The sequence below is a fragment of the Natator depressus genome, chromosome 22, assembly GCF_965152275.1.
Source record: "Natator depressus isolate rNatDep1 chromosome 22, rNatDep2.hap1, whole genome shotgun sequence".
NCBI lineage: Eukaryota > Metazoa > Chordata > Testudines > Cheloniidae > Natator > Natator depressus.
In genome coordinates, this window is record NC_134255.1 from 16,642,990 (window position 1) to 16,660,065 (window position 17,076).

The 17,076-nt window shown below is 41.4% G+C and overlaps 1 protein-coding gene across 1 annotated transcript in view; it reads right to left on the reverse strand.

Moving 5' to 3' along the window:
• The window catches only part of CADM1 (cell adhesion molecule 1), a 284,990-nt gene that overhangs the window by 13,135 nt on the left and 254,779 nt on the right, over nucleotides 1–17,076 (reverse strand). The window contains exons 9-10 of the mRNA XM_074936535.1: nucleotides 14,803–14,835; nucleotides 2,864–2,917 (exon numbers count right to left, since the gene is read on the reverse strand). Coding sequence (XP_074792636.1) covers nucleotides 2,864–2,917; nucleotides 14,803–14,835 — 87 coding nt within the window. The remainder of the gene's footprint in view (nucleotides 1–2,863; nucleotides 2,918–14,802; nucleotides 14,836–17,076) is intronic.

Genomic DNA, 17,076 nt, shown 5'->3' on the forward strand with positions numbered 1-17,076 from the left:
AACAAAGATGCTAATCAGGTTTTGATTAGCTAATCAAACCAGCTGCAGAGGCTACATGGTTGTTCCTTGATTGTTCAGTGTTTTACAAGATGTGTATCAACACTGTTGAGGAAAAAAAAGACGACCATAATGTATCTGTGGGGAGGGAAAATACAATTTACTGAATTAATGGAACTGGATTATTACAATCATAAGCAAAAAAAAAATCTTGGCACTTGTGACAGGTCAGTGATTGACAAGACTATAGCTATGATATCCCTGATACTATGGTACCAAGGAGGGATTGATGAGGGAATAATTTCACATGAGTTTCTGTGAGCATAAAACAAATTATTTCACACCAGTAGGGTCTTGTTATGTTACAGAGCAAATGTTTGAGACTCATAGGGACAGATGTACCTCAAGCAGCAAAAGTCATACAGGCCACTGGAAACTACCTACCGAGATGCAGGGAAATAGATGTATTATATAATTGTACAGTTGGGAGAGCCCCTGGGGAACTGTTTGGCAGGGTATGAATACCAGAAATGAATGGCATACTGAGCAAACCCTGTTGCTGAACTAGCATTTAATGATGCCAGAGCTCATCAATAATTTGCAGTCTGGAGGGGCTTCCTGTTCAACTCTGGGTGTAATTCAAGGTGGTGCTATTCATTTTTGAAGCCCAACGTGCTTGAATGGTGGCTAGCCACCAAAATGCCGGTCTCTCGACATACATGTAAAGGACATGAGATCAGCTGGACACTCACTCATAGGCCTTAGAACTGGAAGTTTGAAGGCTGGGCATTTTCAGCAGGTGGCTCTCAACTCTGGAACTTACCTTTTACCATATGTCGGAGAGCCTGAGTTTGCTGACTGACCTTCTGGGCATGACAGACAGCCCATCTGGCTACTCAGGGTATGTCTACATTGCAATAAAACACCCGCAGCAGGCCTGTGCCTGCTGACTTGGGCTTGCAGGGTTGGGGTTGTAGGGCTATAAAATTGCAGTGTAGACATTTGGACTGGAGCCTGAACTCTGGGACCCTTCCCTCTCGCAGTATCCCAGAACCCAGGCTCCAACCTGAGCCTGAATATTTACACTGCAATTTTACAGCCACACAGCCTGAGCCCCTCGAGCCCAAATCAGCTGACCCTGGTCAGATGCAGGTGTTTTTTTTGCAGGTAGACATACCCTCAGACTTTTGCTTAAGGGTTAGTGTTTTCTGGTTTATAGCTAAGGAAGGGTATGAGACACTTTTGTAATTCTAAGTGATGTTGATGACTAAAGTTGGTGGCATTCATCTCTCGACACATGCACATAACTGATAAAACAGCTTTTAAAAATCTACACAATATTAATAACCTAGAGACCAAGTTCTCAAAACACATGGTCTGTTTTACATCTGCAAAAACATACCAAATGGGCATGTGTTCGTGTAAACAGGACACTTTCTCACCTGCTTAGTATGGGCAGGTGTGTTTGCAATGGATTTTGTGAAGATTTTTGAAAATTTAGCCCTACGTTTTAAAGCTTCACATAGAAAAACACACCTATCAGCAGAAAATATGCTATCCTGTCAATGCCTCTAGATAGAATGAGTCACTGGCTGCATTGGAAGCATAATGGCAAAATTAAACAAAAATTATTACCTTGTCCCTATGCCAGTCAGTACTATCCATTCCTTAACAGTCTGCTACACTCAGTTTGAGAGTTTGTGCTGTGGTCAGGAATTTGAGAGGCAGCTCCACTCAAAAAGCAGTGACAGGAGTGATAGAAGAGATTCATTTCAGCAATTTGACTAGGGAATTCCTCTCTAAGTTATTCAGTTATAATTTTTTTGTTTTGGGCACCCTGTAACCAGCCCCCCATTACAATAGCCAGGAGTCCCACAGTGGAAGCAGGACTTAAAGTGGGTCTACTTCTCCATGATTTTGTGTACCATGCAAGAACCCCATTCTGATGCCTGAAGGGGAACCCATATGGCCCCATTTCTTTCTTGGCTGTTTAAAAGTCTCACATGGTGCCTCACAGTTGATGTGCACTCAAGACCTCACAGCACAAATAAAAATGGGTCGGTAAAACAAACAATTAGAAGTGAAGCAGCGACAACAGGTGCTAAATGAGAGTATTTAGAATGTTCAGAAGGCGCTCATCTGACTGGCTGAGAGACCAAGTGATTTAACATACGTCTATGTACCACAGTTTTTGTCTTTGTTTCAACTACATCCACCCTCGCAATCGCCCGCTGAAGAGAGGTGTGTTTCTTAATTTGTAACCGTAATGCCTGCATTTGTGTATCAGCAATAAAACCTACTTCTGCAAGTTGCTCAGTCTGCTGTGAAAAAAAGGTTCAAAGCATCTAATTAATTTACATTATAGCACGTGATAAAAGAATTGTACCCTTCTCTCCCCACTTGAGATAATCATGTCATGACAATTTCCCAGCATAACATGAAGTAGCAGGCAGGGTAGATTTAGTGCAAACTGCATTTTTATAGACATTCATACAATCCAACATCCAGGAGTGTTTTACAAATGTAACAAAATTTCAACTGAACCATTCTCTAATTTGGATTAAAACATTATTTCAAGCGACTGAACTTACAGTAGCTGTTCGACAGCCTGAAATATGAATCACATCGTATTGCATACATTTCCCTGCCCCCACTCTGAAATATGTTAATATGTAAATGCATGCCAATATTGAGAGAGGAAAAAAGCAGAAAACAAGTATATTTCTAAAAGACAGGATTCTATATTTGATTAACTGCTACACAACAGCAACTATGCAATGCAAAATGGCCAAGATGCAGAAATCAAAGTGGAAGCAGTATCCACAGATTGAACACAACAGTGTTTTACCTAATTACTAGCCCTTACCTGAGAGATCCCCATAGTCCAGTTCCTCTGCGGAATTTGGCAACTGAGTAAAGCCTTACAAGTAAAAACAAACTCGTTTTTCTTTATATTCCTCAAGGGACAATAACAATACACTTAACAACTGAGGATGGATTTACTGGAAAAAAAAGTGAGTCAGTCACTTGCCACCTTTGGATGGTTTGAATAGATTAGCTTGTAAATGCAGTTCTCCAATCGTCTACTTTAGTACTGATAGACTGTCAGAAAGATTCCTCAGTCTACACTGTTTAAAACACATGAAACATGAAGGTGAATGTTCAGAATCACTCATCCATAACAGCATGCAAAAACCCTTCCCAAACCTTGATTGTTAACTGTCAAATGGTGTGATGTATCACTTTATTACAGTTCTATTTAGATTACACAAGAGTGTATGTAAAATTTTATTTCTAGTTACAATACAAATTGAAATCCTTGGCCAATGTTGACACAAACAGCATTTTATCAATTTATGGATATCTTGGATAAAAAGGTTACCTACCTTTCCATAACTGTTGTTCTTTGAAATGTGTTGTGCATGTCCATTCCACTGTGTGCGTGCGTGCACCTCAGACAGTGTCAAGAGATTTTTCCCTCAGCAGTACCTATCAGGGCAACAGGAGTGCCCTCCAGTGCCTTCCACTGCTGCATGCAGGTAAAAAGGGCCACGTTGCCCCCGGCCCCCCTTCAGTTCCTTCCCACTAGAAAGGCTGTGATAAAGAGGGGAAGGAGGGTGGGTTGTGGAATGGACATGTGCAACACATTCTTGAAGAACAGTTACAGAGAGGTAGATACAAGGTTTTTTCCCCTTTGAGCAATTGCACATGTCCATTTCACTGCAGGTGACTCAAGCAGGGAGGGAGAGCGCATGTGTGGGCCGAACAGACACTGCTACCTAAAATCTTCAATTAGAGACTCAGGGACACGGATACACCTACAGTGGAGCACCCATAGGGACACAACTCGAAGAAGAGTGAACGTTGACATGGCCACACTGGGGCTATTAGAATAACGTGAGCAGAATCTTGCTTGACTTTGGACAAGACTTTGGTCAAGAGCAGAACTGGAGGGAAGGCACACAACAGGCCTCCTGACCAGGGTCAGAGGAATGCATCGGTCAGTGAACCTGGGCTGTGACCTGCTCAGGAACAAAATCAACGACTTTCTTTGCTCTTGTTGTAAACAGGTCCACTTGGAGTTCCCTGCTGCTGGAAAATGGACCTGGACACATCTGGGCTCAGAAACCACTTGTGGTGATCTGCAAATGACCTGCTCAGGTAGTACACCAGAGAGTTTTGAACTCCTGGAAGGTAAGCAGCTCTCAGCTTGATAGAACTAGTGACTAGAGTGAGTGACTTATGGAGGAGCAAAAGGAAACTCCCTCATGAACACTTGCAGGTTCTACCCCCGCTACAGGGAGGACAAGATCTGAGCAGATACTTGAACCACCAGGTCAACTGACGATGGGCCAGCGAGTACACCGGGGCTAATCAACCCTATAGTTCTCTGAGGTATAGCCTGACATGCTGCATCACGTAATGCACACCGCTGTGTCTCCTAGAAGTTTGAGGCAATTCTGACAGATCATGAGCAACGACCTGCATTGATTGGAACTTCTGCTCCAGCAGGAAAGCCCTGGCCTTTGTCGAGTCCAGGACTGCCTCAATGAATCCTATTTGAACAGGCGTCAGGATAGATTTCTCCGTATTGATTAGGAAACCTGGCATGTTGAAAACAGACTGAAGAGTGGCTACACTATAGAGTACCTGAGACATGGACCAGCCTCTCACTAGCCAGTCATCTCGGATTCCTGGCCTTTGCAGGGTGCTGCAACTGCAGCCATGCATTTTGTGAATACGCGAAGGGCTGCTGCGAACCAGTAGTGGGATCCATTGACCATGAATCAGAGAAACTTTCTGTGGCTCTGGTGAGTCGCCACATGAAAATAAGCATCCTTTAAGTCAAGAGCAGTATACCGGTCCCTGGGATCTAAGGAAGGGATAAGAGACGCTAGAGTAACCAGCCAGAATTGTGTGGTCTTTTGGAACTTGTTTCGCTGCTTTAGGGCTAAAATAGGTCTGATACTCCCTTTGGCTTTGGGATTAGGAAGGAATGGGAATAAAATCCCTTCTCTCTGAAGGGCATGGAACTTCCTGCATGAGCTCCATGAGGAGGGGAGACAACCTCCTGAAGTAGTATGCTCTCCTCAAAGTGGTCCCCGAAGAGTGACAGGGACGGGGTACAGAAACAAATTGAAGGGTGTATCACAGCTCCACTGTCCATAAAACCCACTGATCCATGTTGATGCGAGTCCAAACACTTAGGAAATGGGAGAGGTGATTGGGGTGGGGAAAGATGGCACTGTGGGGAGTGGTACACTGCTCTTAACCAACAGGTCAAAATGATTGTTCGGGGGACCCAATCTGCCCAGAACTGGCAGCTGCAGAAGAGTGAGGACGAGGTGGTCACCTCTTGTAACTTCTACTTTTTGTGGACAGGTTCTGGGTACATGGCAAGAAGGGATAAAGGTATCGGGAAAGCTCTGAGTGGAATGGCTTTCTTATTGCCACCAGTGTGTAAGTCCCCAGAGACTTAACAGTCACCCCTGAATCCTTAAGACTATGAAGCCTCTCCTCTGTCTTATTGGAAAAGAACGTGAGGCCTTCAAATGAGGCCTTGAGTGGTTTGTTGTACCTGTGGGGGAAGACCTGATGACTGCAGCCAAGATGAACGTGCAGGGTGATGGTCGAAGCCGTTGCTCGAGCCAGAGTCCACCGTATTCTATGGATTAAAGCTGTCTTGGCAGCGAATTCGCCCTCCTCCACCATAGCAGCGAATTCCTGCTTTTGCCTCATCAGGAAGCTTGTCTCTGAACTTCAGGGTACTTCACAGGCTGAAATCGTGCTGGCCCAGCAGAGCCTGCTGGTTTGCGACCCTAAGCTGTAAAGCTTCCTGCCAAACAGGTCTAGCTTTTTTGCTTCTTTTCCTTTAGATATTGAGGCCCAGTGTCTCTTCTTCAGCAGCAGCAGCAGCAACTACCAGGAAGGCTGGAGGAGGGTGATTATAGAAGTGCTCGAATCCCCATGAAGGGACATATCTTCTCTCCATCCTTTTAGCAGTGGTTGACAGGGAAGATGGGGTCTACTATAAAACCTTGACAGGTTCCAGGATAGTCTCATGAATAGGGAGAGCTACCCTAGAGCATCCTCCAGAGGCTAAAATGTCCACAAGCGTGCATGACCTTTCCTGTACATCTTCTGGTTCGAGATACAGAGCTGCAGCCACCCTCTTCAACAAAGTCTCAGTGAGCTCTGAAATCAACAGGAGGGTGAGAGTTTGGCTCAGTCACCACCACTCATCAGATGATGAAGAGGAGGCAGCTCAGGATTGCTGAGGAGGTCCCTCCTCTAATTCCTCCACAGGACAGTCCTGAGCATGCACCTCCACCTGCATGACCCTGGAGGAGGGAAGACTGACCTTGTTGCAGATGCTCCCAGCATCTAGGTGCTGTGTAAGGGTGGGAAGGGAGCGAAGAGACTCTAGAACATGGAAGGAAGCCCCCAGGGTTCCAAAAGGGCCATTGATATGGAGGCAGGGCCCAGCTGTATGCAGGCCATTGATCCTTAGCGTGCTGCAGCTGTGACCAATACCATGATGGGCAAGCACCCCACTGCAGTTGCTGGGCATGCTTGGGGTAAGACACACATGATCAGACAGACTCCGTTACCTCAGATCACAGTGGAGCTGACCCCATCTGGGCCGGGGAGGCCATCTCTGAGTCTAGAGATGAGGGTGCCGGTGAGATCATCACTGGCTTTCACTAGATAGAGCCCTGTGGAGAGGGGCCACAACTACAGAAGCCACCAGTACTGAACGGTGCTCTGGGGTTGGAACTAGGACCCTGGGAACACGTGCTTCCAATCCTGGTACCAGGCGCGATACACAAATAGCAGGGGAAGCTGCCACCGACAGGTTAAGCAATTTTCTGGCTGCCTCAAAACCTTGGCTGTAGACAGCACCAGAAAGGGCTCTGGAGTCTATGGTACTGAAAGGTGCGCTGCTCCTTTGAGGATTGGTTGTAATGGACCTGTCCCAGCCTCTGGAGTCAGCAATCCCTCCTGGCTTACTGACTGTGTCTGGGAATGGCTCCCCTTTGAGAGCACCTCCGAGTTCCTGTCTCTACTCAAGTGCCTTCACCATAGACTTCGAAGGTCCCAATACAGAGTGTTTGGGAGACTCGCATTGTCTCTTCTTGGGTACCAGCAATGAGCATCTGCCTCTGGACTCCTAACAGGGGGAGCACTCCTAACTGACTTGGACGTGCTCAGACACATTCAGAGTGGGAAAGTTCTAAGGGCAGGCAAAGCAGAGACTCCACAAGCAGGTACTTGAGTCTGGCAGCCCGATCCTTTTTCAATTGGGCTTTGAACCTTTTATAAACATGACATTTGTCACTCACCTACGCCTCTCCCAGACACTTAAGATAGATGGGGTGTGAGCTGCTCACTGGCACAAGACTTGATACACGAGACAGAGGCATTAGTCCAATACAAGGCTCTGAACCCTACTCTAGAAAAACGCGACCCTAAATTTATTCTAAATATGCACAAACACTACACTAGACTAAAAATTAGTTCTACAGCTATGATACACACCAAAAGGAGGAAGGCTTGCCGATACAAAGTGTGGTGCTCCAACAATCGTCACTAGCAGGAGGAAGTAACCAAGTGGGGTCGTGGTACATGGCCCTTTGTCCCTGCATGCAGTGGCATGAGGCACCAAATGGCACTTGGCACTACCCTGATGGGTACTGCTGAGGGGAAAAAATCTTCAACAACTGTGCATGAGACGCGCATCTACAGTGGAATGGACATGTGGAATCACTCGAACATATTTCAAAACGGCACCACAGCTGTAAAAGCAAATGGCAGGTTCTATCTACAGTGAAAAAAATCTGATATGGAAAACGATTTTCTTTTTAATTTCAAAATTTGATCTGTTTGTGGAAAAGTATCCTCAAAGCTGATAAAGCAGTTAGGCAGGAGAAACCCCTTCTGTGACCTTTAAATATTAAGAGCTATTGCAAGCTACCACTACAGCCCAACTAGCTTTGGTTTGAACAGTCATATCTTTTTTTAGTGTGTTTGGAAAAAGGTTTTTTGAGGGGTTGACGGGAAGCATAGAAAATTTAGTTCAGCCAGGACAATCTTATTCTTTACTACTTTGTTAAAGTGCCAGCACAAATAAAGTATCCTAAGGTCAAAGAAACCTATTTAATTAAGGAAGAACACCCAGTGCGTGAAGTAAACTGGTACTTGTAATAAACTGCTGTTGCAAGTGACTGGATGCCAAAGAACGTACACTCAGATTTATATACACTAAGAAATAGTACGGTTGTAGCTGAACTGCTGCTGAGCACATCGGCCGTGCATGGACAAGGGCAAACTGTGGCCAGCACCAGATTACCTAAAAACTGCGGACAACGGATTGCTGCTCTTTCCTAGAGTGGACAGGGCCTTGGCTGTATGAGCAGAAATAATACCCAAGTCTCTGGAGAGTTCACTGGTTGAAAATGTTCTTTTGCAGAAATGACTTTATCCATTGTATACAGACACATTACCATTATTCAAATAATAATTATAAATGGGCAACAAAAAGTACCGTAACAATATAGTTGCAAATCTTAGAAAGTTAATCCCTCTCATTTACGTGGCCCAATGAGTATCAAAGAACTTTATATATGCTGCAAAAAGGATAGTCGGTATTGAGGAATGGCAAAAATGGAGTTTAGAGCTTGTGTTTACTTCAAGTTCTCTTTTGAGTGGAGAGGGATTCTAGGAAGACTGTATAGAGGTATTTTTTTTAATGATAAAGATCAAGATGTTTATACAATATTGTTGATCTGCAAAATTTCCCCGGTAGAAAGCAGCAGTCAACTTACACCTCATTAGAGATGAAACTGTCATTTTCAATGACAGTGTTTAAAATACACCACGTCATCTGGAATCTACTGCTTGAATTATCTACTAACGTAGAAAACCATTTAGATTAATGGCAATAAATTTGTTTTCGCACCACTGTTAGATTTCAGGAAGCTACACAGTTTTTACTGTAATATGATCATCTTTGTATAAATCTTTGTAGAGTTGACTCTCAGAAGAATTAGACATGCAAACCTGTGCTCTGAAGAGCAGCCATTCAATTTTTATCTCACTAAAATTGCATCTGTACAATGTTCTCTTTCACTTAAAGGGAACTTCGTTTTCTCAATAATGAAAAAAGGGCAACGTTGCATTTTTTATGAAGCAAAGAATCTTTTTTTAAAAGGAAATGTAACCATTCAGCAATTCAGTTTCTACCTGCACCTGGTACACTCAAAAATGTCACCAAACAGTATTAAAACCTGTTGCGAGGCATTTTAGATATGTGGTAAATTACTCCTTGATTTTTCTCATTAAACTTTCATATCGACTATTAAAGTCCTCTCTCTTCATTTCTGATTAAAATGTATGCTAAGTCCTTTGCAACTTCTTTAAATAAATGAAAGTTAACTTTTCACTCCAATGCAATTTTGCTGCCAAATAATAAAACTTAAAAAGGTAAAAACATCGAGTTACAAATTTCATTTCTTCCAGGTACAGATGTTTAAGTGATTACGTTAGTATGCCATCTATTTATTCAGATTTATATTGACAAAATAACATTGTGTGGCATGCCATAAATAATCTCTATTTTTTAATGCAACAATTAATTTTCTTTCCTTATAAGACAGGAAATATCAAATTATGGGCTCTATTTTATGTTAATCATTTTACACCAGTCGACAGACATCTTGAAACATACGTAGAGATCTTTGTGTTGTTTTATTTAAATTGCCCCAAGGATTGGACGTGCAAGGTAACATTTTAAATTATTACATTTACTATTAGGGTTATACATTAAGGGGAAAATTTTCAAATGGAAAAAACAGCAGTTAGGCGCCCACCGTTGCCCAGTTATGTCAATACAGAAGCCAGCATGAGATTGTTCTTTACTGGACTGCTTATATGGCCAAGATTTTCAAAAGTGGCTAGTGCTTTCAGATGACTCACTTTGGGATGCCATCTTAAGCCTGATTTTCACAGTGGGTGACTGTTAGAAAGGAAACAGTAACTTAACAACACATTGGCCATTTATGTTACCATCAACACCAAAACCCCCTCATGTGCTACCAATTACCTATTCCCCTCCTTAGCATGAACATCTACCATGTTGAGGTGGATAATATTTTTTCCTCCCCCACCCTCTAATCAGATTTTGCGGTCACAGACATTTTATTATGAAATGCTGCCTTCCTGCTTTGTCAGCTTTAGAAGGGGTTTTTTTCAACCAATTTCTTTCCTTGGTATTAGCCATGGGAGTTCAGTCTGCACTAAAATGGTAAAGATTATAGCTGAAATGCCATCGAAAACTTCTCTTCCATTCATTAGCCTCTTCAGGGTGTGCTTTTGCAACGTGTATGCTGTTAGCAGGATCCCTTGATTGAATTACAGTTTCTGAATGTCATTTTTATGTACTCAGTTAAATATGTACACACGTAGAATGGATGTGCCATTTGTAGTGAAGTACAATGTGCGCTGGTTTTTATATTACTTTTTAAACTGGTTTAGCGCTTGTTTAAAACTGACTTGAGGTATAAACTTGAGAAAATTATAAAGTTCAGATATTGCCTTTGCTGTGGCAACACAGTGCATTATGACCAAAAGCATGGCCTCAGATACATGCTTTATTTATATAGGTGGTAAAAGAATGAGTTGGACAATTATATAGAGAAGTTGCTTAAAGGGTAGATGACCTACGAGGCTAAGCTCCTAAGCCTACCATGGAACGAAAGACTTTAAACTGTTAAAGCAAATAAATTTAGAGGTTGGCAGATGCGGAGTTGGGGGAATGGACCCGGCCTGTTCTCCAAAGTCTATGGGGTTAGATGTTTAATTATTTTTGCCATGGCTATAGCATGTTCAACCCTCACATTAATTCTATTGGTGCAGGGAATTGGGATTTCAAAATGCATGGGGGAGCTTCAGCCCCATTGGCACTATGAAGTGAAAAAATAAAAAGGGAAAGCGGATTTTTTAATTTTTTCAGTAAAACCAGTTTACCGCAGTGCAGCAGAAACACAAGCATTACTGCCAGCCATGACCATGCGGTTAGAGTTCTGATAATGAACAGTGCAGAGAAAGGAAAAAAATGCACAAGAAAATTTAGTCAAGCTTTCATTTTTAAACAGAAGAGTTAATAAAGTTCGTGCTTTAAGTCACTCATGCATTACTGCTGCAAATTCTGTACCATGAGAAAATAGGAATGGCAGGGTTTTTTTGGCTGTTTTTTACATGCACACACGCACTCACACATGCGCGCACACACACACACGGCTCCTCTTTTCCAGGCCTCTAGGATACACTCCAAAAATTGTAATCACTCAAAAAAACCTTTCCGAGATCGTAGTTTTGTACATATATCACAAGCCATAAATTCCACTCTTACATTCACATTTTCTTTACTACCAATCTATTGGATTTAAATTTTTAATTAATTTTAAGTGTTTTTTGGAGAAAATCCATTTGGTTTTATATCATGCCCATGCATTTCTAATCATTCGTGTACATGCTCACTCGGCTTGGTAAGAACAAATGGCCAACACACAAACATCCGGTATACTCCATACACACTCCAGCAACACAAGCTTGGAAAGAAACCCAAGAGTCTTCATGGGAAAATAACCCTTTAAGAGGGAGCTATTGTGGAGTTCAGGTACATTTTTAAGGCTGAAAAGACTGTCACAGCTAGTTTGCCTAGCACATCTTGTCATTCAAGTTGTGTCTGTGATAAACCTGACAACTCTCTCACTTGTACATTAACAAACTAAAAAACAGGTGCTTCTTGGTATAATGGAGCCCTCTCCGGGCTTTCCCTAAGCAGTTAAATAATTAAAGCTATTAGTAGATATAGTTCACAAATATTTGTTATTTTGCTGCAACTGTGTTCCAGTGGGATTTCCTTCTGCAACATGAACATTTCAACAGTTGAAATGTACCTATAGCAACTCTTCACAACAGTTATGGATTCAATGACTTCATTTTGATACCTCTGATGCTCCCTCCCACTAGCCCAGGTTCTCCCAGAGATCAACGAAAGTGTTATTTCAGACAAAGAAGATGTCAACCTTGGTATAGTTTACTAGTCCTAGTTTATGGAATGGCAGACCCTTCTAACTCTCCCCACAGTGACACAGAGAACAGGTTTACTTGCAAATGGCTATGATTTTAAATAGACACCAAAAAAGATGTGTTAGTACAAATTTTGGGTATTATATGAACCAGGTATCCTAAAACTGAACATATTAAGCTTTTCTTATACAGATCCCTAAGGTTTGAGGCATGGCATCCCCATAATGTTTTTTAGTTTCTTATTTTTGCTTTAGTATCAAGAGGAATTAAAATGGTAAAAGCCTCTAATCCATCAACTCTTCTCTGGCTGTAAAGTGCTGATCAAGCACCAGGAGAACCCAGTAACCTAAAATCGTTACGGTGAGCAGGTTTCACACAATTTGCTATGTTTAGTATTGAATCAAGCCACATGGGTAAAAGGAAAATAAAAAAAGGAAGAACTTGATTTACTCCAGAGTCAAGCCATGAGTATTCCTGCAACATCCTACTCCATTTCAGATGTTTCTAATATCGTCAGTGGTTTCTAAGGAAAATCTCAGGCTTATGACTTGGTAGATGTAGTAAAATAAAGGTGGAACAGTCTGTCAAATATTTTGTTTTAAACTGCATGAGCAGTAGGACCTGTCTGGTGATCTGAGTAGGTGCTGAGTGCGCTATTAGCAGGAGTACTGAAATTCAAGACCCAGTCTTGGCCTTGCTCTTGTCCTAGCAGCGGCCAGGGCACTTGATAAAGCTCATGCAGCCTCCCTATATTTCTCTTGAGACCTCCAATTATTCAAGGAGTAGTATGTACTAGCCTTGTAAAGGCACATGTCCAGACTTCTTTTGCCAGGGGATATGGCCTCTGTAGCACAGAGCCTTTGATAATGAGATCAGGAAGGGAGGAGCAAGTAAATAGAGGCTAAATATAAAGAGATCCTCGGTGATCACAGGATGCCTGTGGAGTAGGAAAGAAACAGAAGTAGGATTTTCACAAGCACTCAGTGTTGGCCTAACTCTGCTCCTGGGAAGCCCATGTTAAAACTCCTAGCCAGCGTTTGGCTGACACTGAGTGATTTAGAAAATACCACTCCTAATCTTTATGGCTACACGTTTTGTTGCTAACTTTGTCATCCTAATTAGTCCAAGATATTTTTAAATTCCACAGTCCACCTGAAAGTATAAGGAATTTTAAAATGTCTAATAGAGAGTAATAGCATTCACTCACAAACACCCCAGAAATAAGCCTGAAGGGCTGGAATGAGTCACTAAATCAGGAAATTCTGGATAAAACTGATTAATGACTAGGATTGGGGTGTGGTGGAGCAACATTAACAGAGGCACGATGGTGCACTATCCTAGGAATCTGAAATTTAGTATCTCAGTCGATTCCTGAATCAGAGATTAGAGGTGGAAAAGAGCTAGTGTTAATTCATTCAGCACATCTCCCATTGTGCATTTTCTACAGTCGTAGAATTTTACTTAGCCAGCTTTTTCAGAAGTCCATAGTACTATTTCATCTGCATTTGCCTGTAGTTTTATTTGAAGTTCTAAAAACGTGTAGCATTGAACAGACACCGTCTGTCATCATAATTTAGAGGGGGAGGTGGGCAGTGTATGAATAATATGAAAACGTCCTAAAAAGATTTCTTGAACAAATTGAAAAAAATGTATCGTAAATTAGATTGCAAGTTCTTCAGGACAAGGACTGTTTTCCTCCTTTTTGTATTGTATATTATCATCATCGTATTCATTTAATTTCTCAGTCCCCCTTCCTTCATTGTTGCCAAAGATATGTCTCACTAGACGAGAAAGTGATTATTCCACATTATGGATGTATTGGCTTACCAAATTTCAGGGTGAAACTTGGAACAGTTGCATTACCAAAGTGAAAAAAGAATTAATATTAATCCCTTTACTTCCCCCAAAATATGGATTAGAATTCATTACAACTGCCAGGCTGGTGTCATTTTGTTTTAAAAATAAATAATGTGTGTCAAGATTTTTGTATGCTGGAGTTTTGGCCTGAAGTGAATATTTGAACATGGTTTAAAAATAGGGAACAAGAAAAGCTGTCAAGCTGATAGACTAATTTGAACAGAAGACAAGGATTGGTTTGCTAGACTGCTATGACAATGACAAGAGTTAGTGTTGGTGTTTGTTTTAAAAAGCTCTTCCACAGGGTGATGATGAAAACTTTACTCCTGACCTATGACATGAGAGGGTCTTCTGTGGAACGGCTACAGAATATCAAAAATATCACTTGTCTCTAACAGACTTAAGGGATTCAAGTTCTCCACAAACCAAAAAAAAAAAAAAAACAACCTAAAACCCACTACTGAAAATTTTATGCATCTCTTAAAAAATTAAACTTGAGTTCATATTTTCAAAAGCCGGATTTCTTTTTAATCTTTGATTTGATTACCCCAGTAATAAGGATTGCTAAAAATCAGTCGCTCCCTTTGTACTGCTTTTACATACGTGCCATTTCATTCCGTTTTGGGAATTGCTGCTAGTCTAGGACTGTAACAATTGGTGGTTAAACTCAACAGAAATGACAAGACTAGACGTCCTTTCAAGCCTTAAAAATTATGTTATATTTATGAGATCAGTTCACTTGAAACATGATTTCCCTTGAAGACTACATTCCCCCTCCCCTCCCTTCTTCCCCCCAAGCTTGCCTTGCCACTCAGCAGTGCTGAGAAAGTAGATAAACAGGAATGTGATACCAACCGTGAACTGCCGGTTCTGTCGTCGCCGTTGTGTCTACACACGGGAACAGAGGATTGGAGGAAGGGAAGAAACAGGAGGAACAGCATGCAAAAAAAGGGAAAATGGAAAAAAATGGAACAGATAATATATGAGCAAGCTTTCAAAGAACATTGCGTGACAAGCAATAATAAAATGAAAGGCAAAAAGCATCTGAAGTGAGTTGCACTGTTTAAAGGACATGCCTTGAATTCAAAAGCTGTGAGCCTGAGGAAAACAGTAAATTCTTTGTTTTTCTGGAGTCTTGCCAGGATGATATTTACTGGTGGTCAAGAGCTAAGGGGAACATGAAATGTGGGGAACACCACCAGTGTCAACTCTTTGGTTAAGTACTTACAAAACACAGATGCTCAAAACTACGACAGAGACCTTAAGCCTAGAAATGGTTTCATACATTCAAACATTGCCTTCACTAAAATCTTCCCCTCCAGCCTGTTCACCTGAGGTCCTTCATTACCAATCAGAAGTCAACGAACCAGCCTCAAGTTTCCCCTCCTCCAGCTGGATGCCAAGAAACCTACAAGTGCTATAATGCATGGTTTAATTTCAGCATCCAGCTCATTTTAGGGTTGATCAGGAGCAACAGGGAGATGATGAGGACTAGCATACTGTTTTCACAGACCACATTCACTCAAACATACTAAATTTGTAGGTGGCCTTTTTGCTTGGTTCTAATGAATCATGAACCAATGAGACATTCACTTGATTGAAAAGTACAAGTCTTCACAGAATACTGGGAAGGCAAGTAGAGATTACCAATTCCTCTGCTGAGAAAGACTGCCTGATCTCTGATCCTTTTTTAGTCTTTTCTGCTAAGCTCTGATGAAAGCATTTATTTTTCAGGAGGCTGAGTGTCACATGTTACAAGTTAAATATATTGCATTGTTTTCATCTAGCCTCGAATATATTGGTTTAGAAAAATTGCTTCACATCAAACTGCAAAGCTTTGTTAAAGGCCTTTGAAATATTTTTGGAGTTGCTGCTTTGCAATCTAAATCACATTCTGTCAGAGAAGAGGAGCAGTGCTGAACATATAGACAGTTTGTAAAGACTAACCTGTATATTGGATGGACTTCCTACCACCTCAGCTCTGAGTGTCCTGGCAACTAGATTATCTTCCCAAAAATTCCCTATCCTACTGGGTCTATTTACATTTCAGCAACACTGTAAATGGAAAATCTATCTCCATTTGTTGACTTACACCTGGTTCTACTTTCACTCCCATTACTATGCTGAATGGGTCAGAAAATTGTTACTACATGTATTTGTTGGTTGCATGCTATAATAGGCTGGTTATTCAGAATGTATTTGTAAATTGTCAATACTTACAAAAATATCCTCAAACTCTCAGTAAAGTACAGATGTGGTCATTCACATCAGAAAGGGGCTTCAAAGGACTACATTTGGACTACAAAGGCAATGTTTAAATGAATAAAAGCATATGTTAAAGTGCAGAGCAGCACTCTAAAACATGTAATTTCTGTAAACTAGCCAGGAAGTTTAGTTTTATAATTACAGTACACAATTTCACATAGGCGTTCCCCCTCAATTAACATGCTCTCCTCAGAACCATAGGAACTGCAGTCTTTCCACATTCAGAATAAGCAACAGGAAGCATGAAGGGCTATTCCTTTGTAATTTAGCTAAGGACAGTCTATGTTTCAATTTCTGGACCATCAGTGAAGACGAGAATCACATAAGGAGTACACAATACTTACAGATTCAAAGTCTGCACGCTTTATATATCAAAGCAAAAAAAAAAAAAAGCACAATTTAACAAACTCTACACCAAGATTTGCATGACAGATTATCAAGCCATCATTAATCTGTTCCCACTGCCAACATATACTGTTCTTATCTTGGCAATCAAATCTAACATGTACTTAATATGCTAGCACTTGTTCTCATGCTGAGAACTTTGGTGAAGGCAGCATGGAAGCCTTCCAAAACAAAAATGAGAACAAGAGTGGGCCTTTATTTTTTTGGAAGCAGCATTGTGATAATGCTTCATTTTAAACAAGCAAATGGTGAAGGGGAAAATGGAGGTGGGGGTAGGGAGTGTTGTTTAGAAAGAATTACAGAACTGTCAACTCTTGAGATACCATCTTGGCATCTACAAACAGTCTCAATTTACTGTCTTCCTGAAATAAAAAAAGTTATGTCAGCATTACGATTGAATAAAACTGTGCTAGAAGCAACCTTGTACTCATATGCTGGAAAAGATATTAGTCAAGAAAC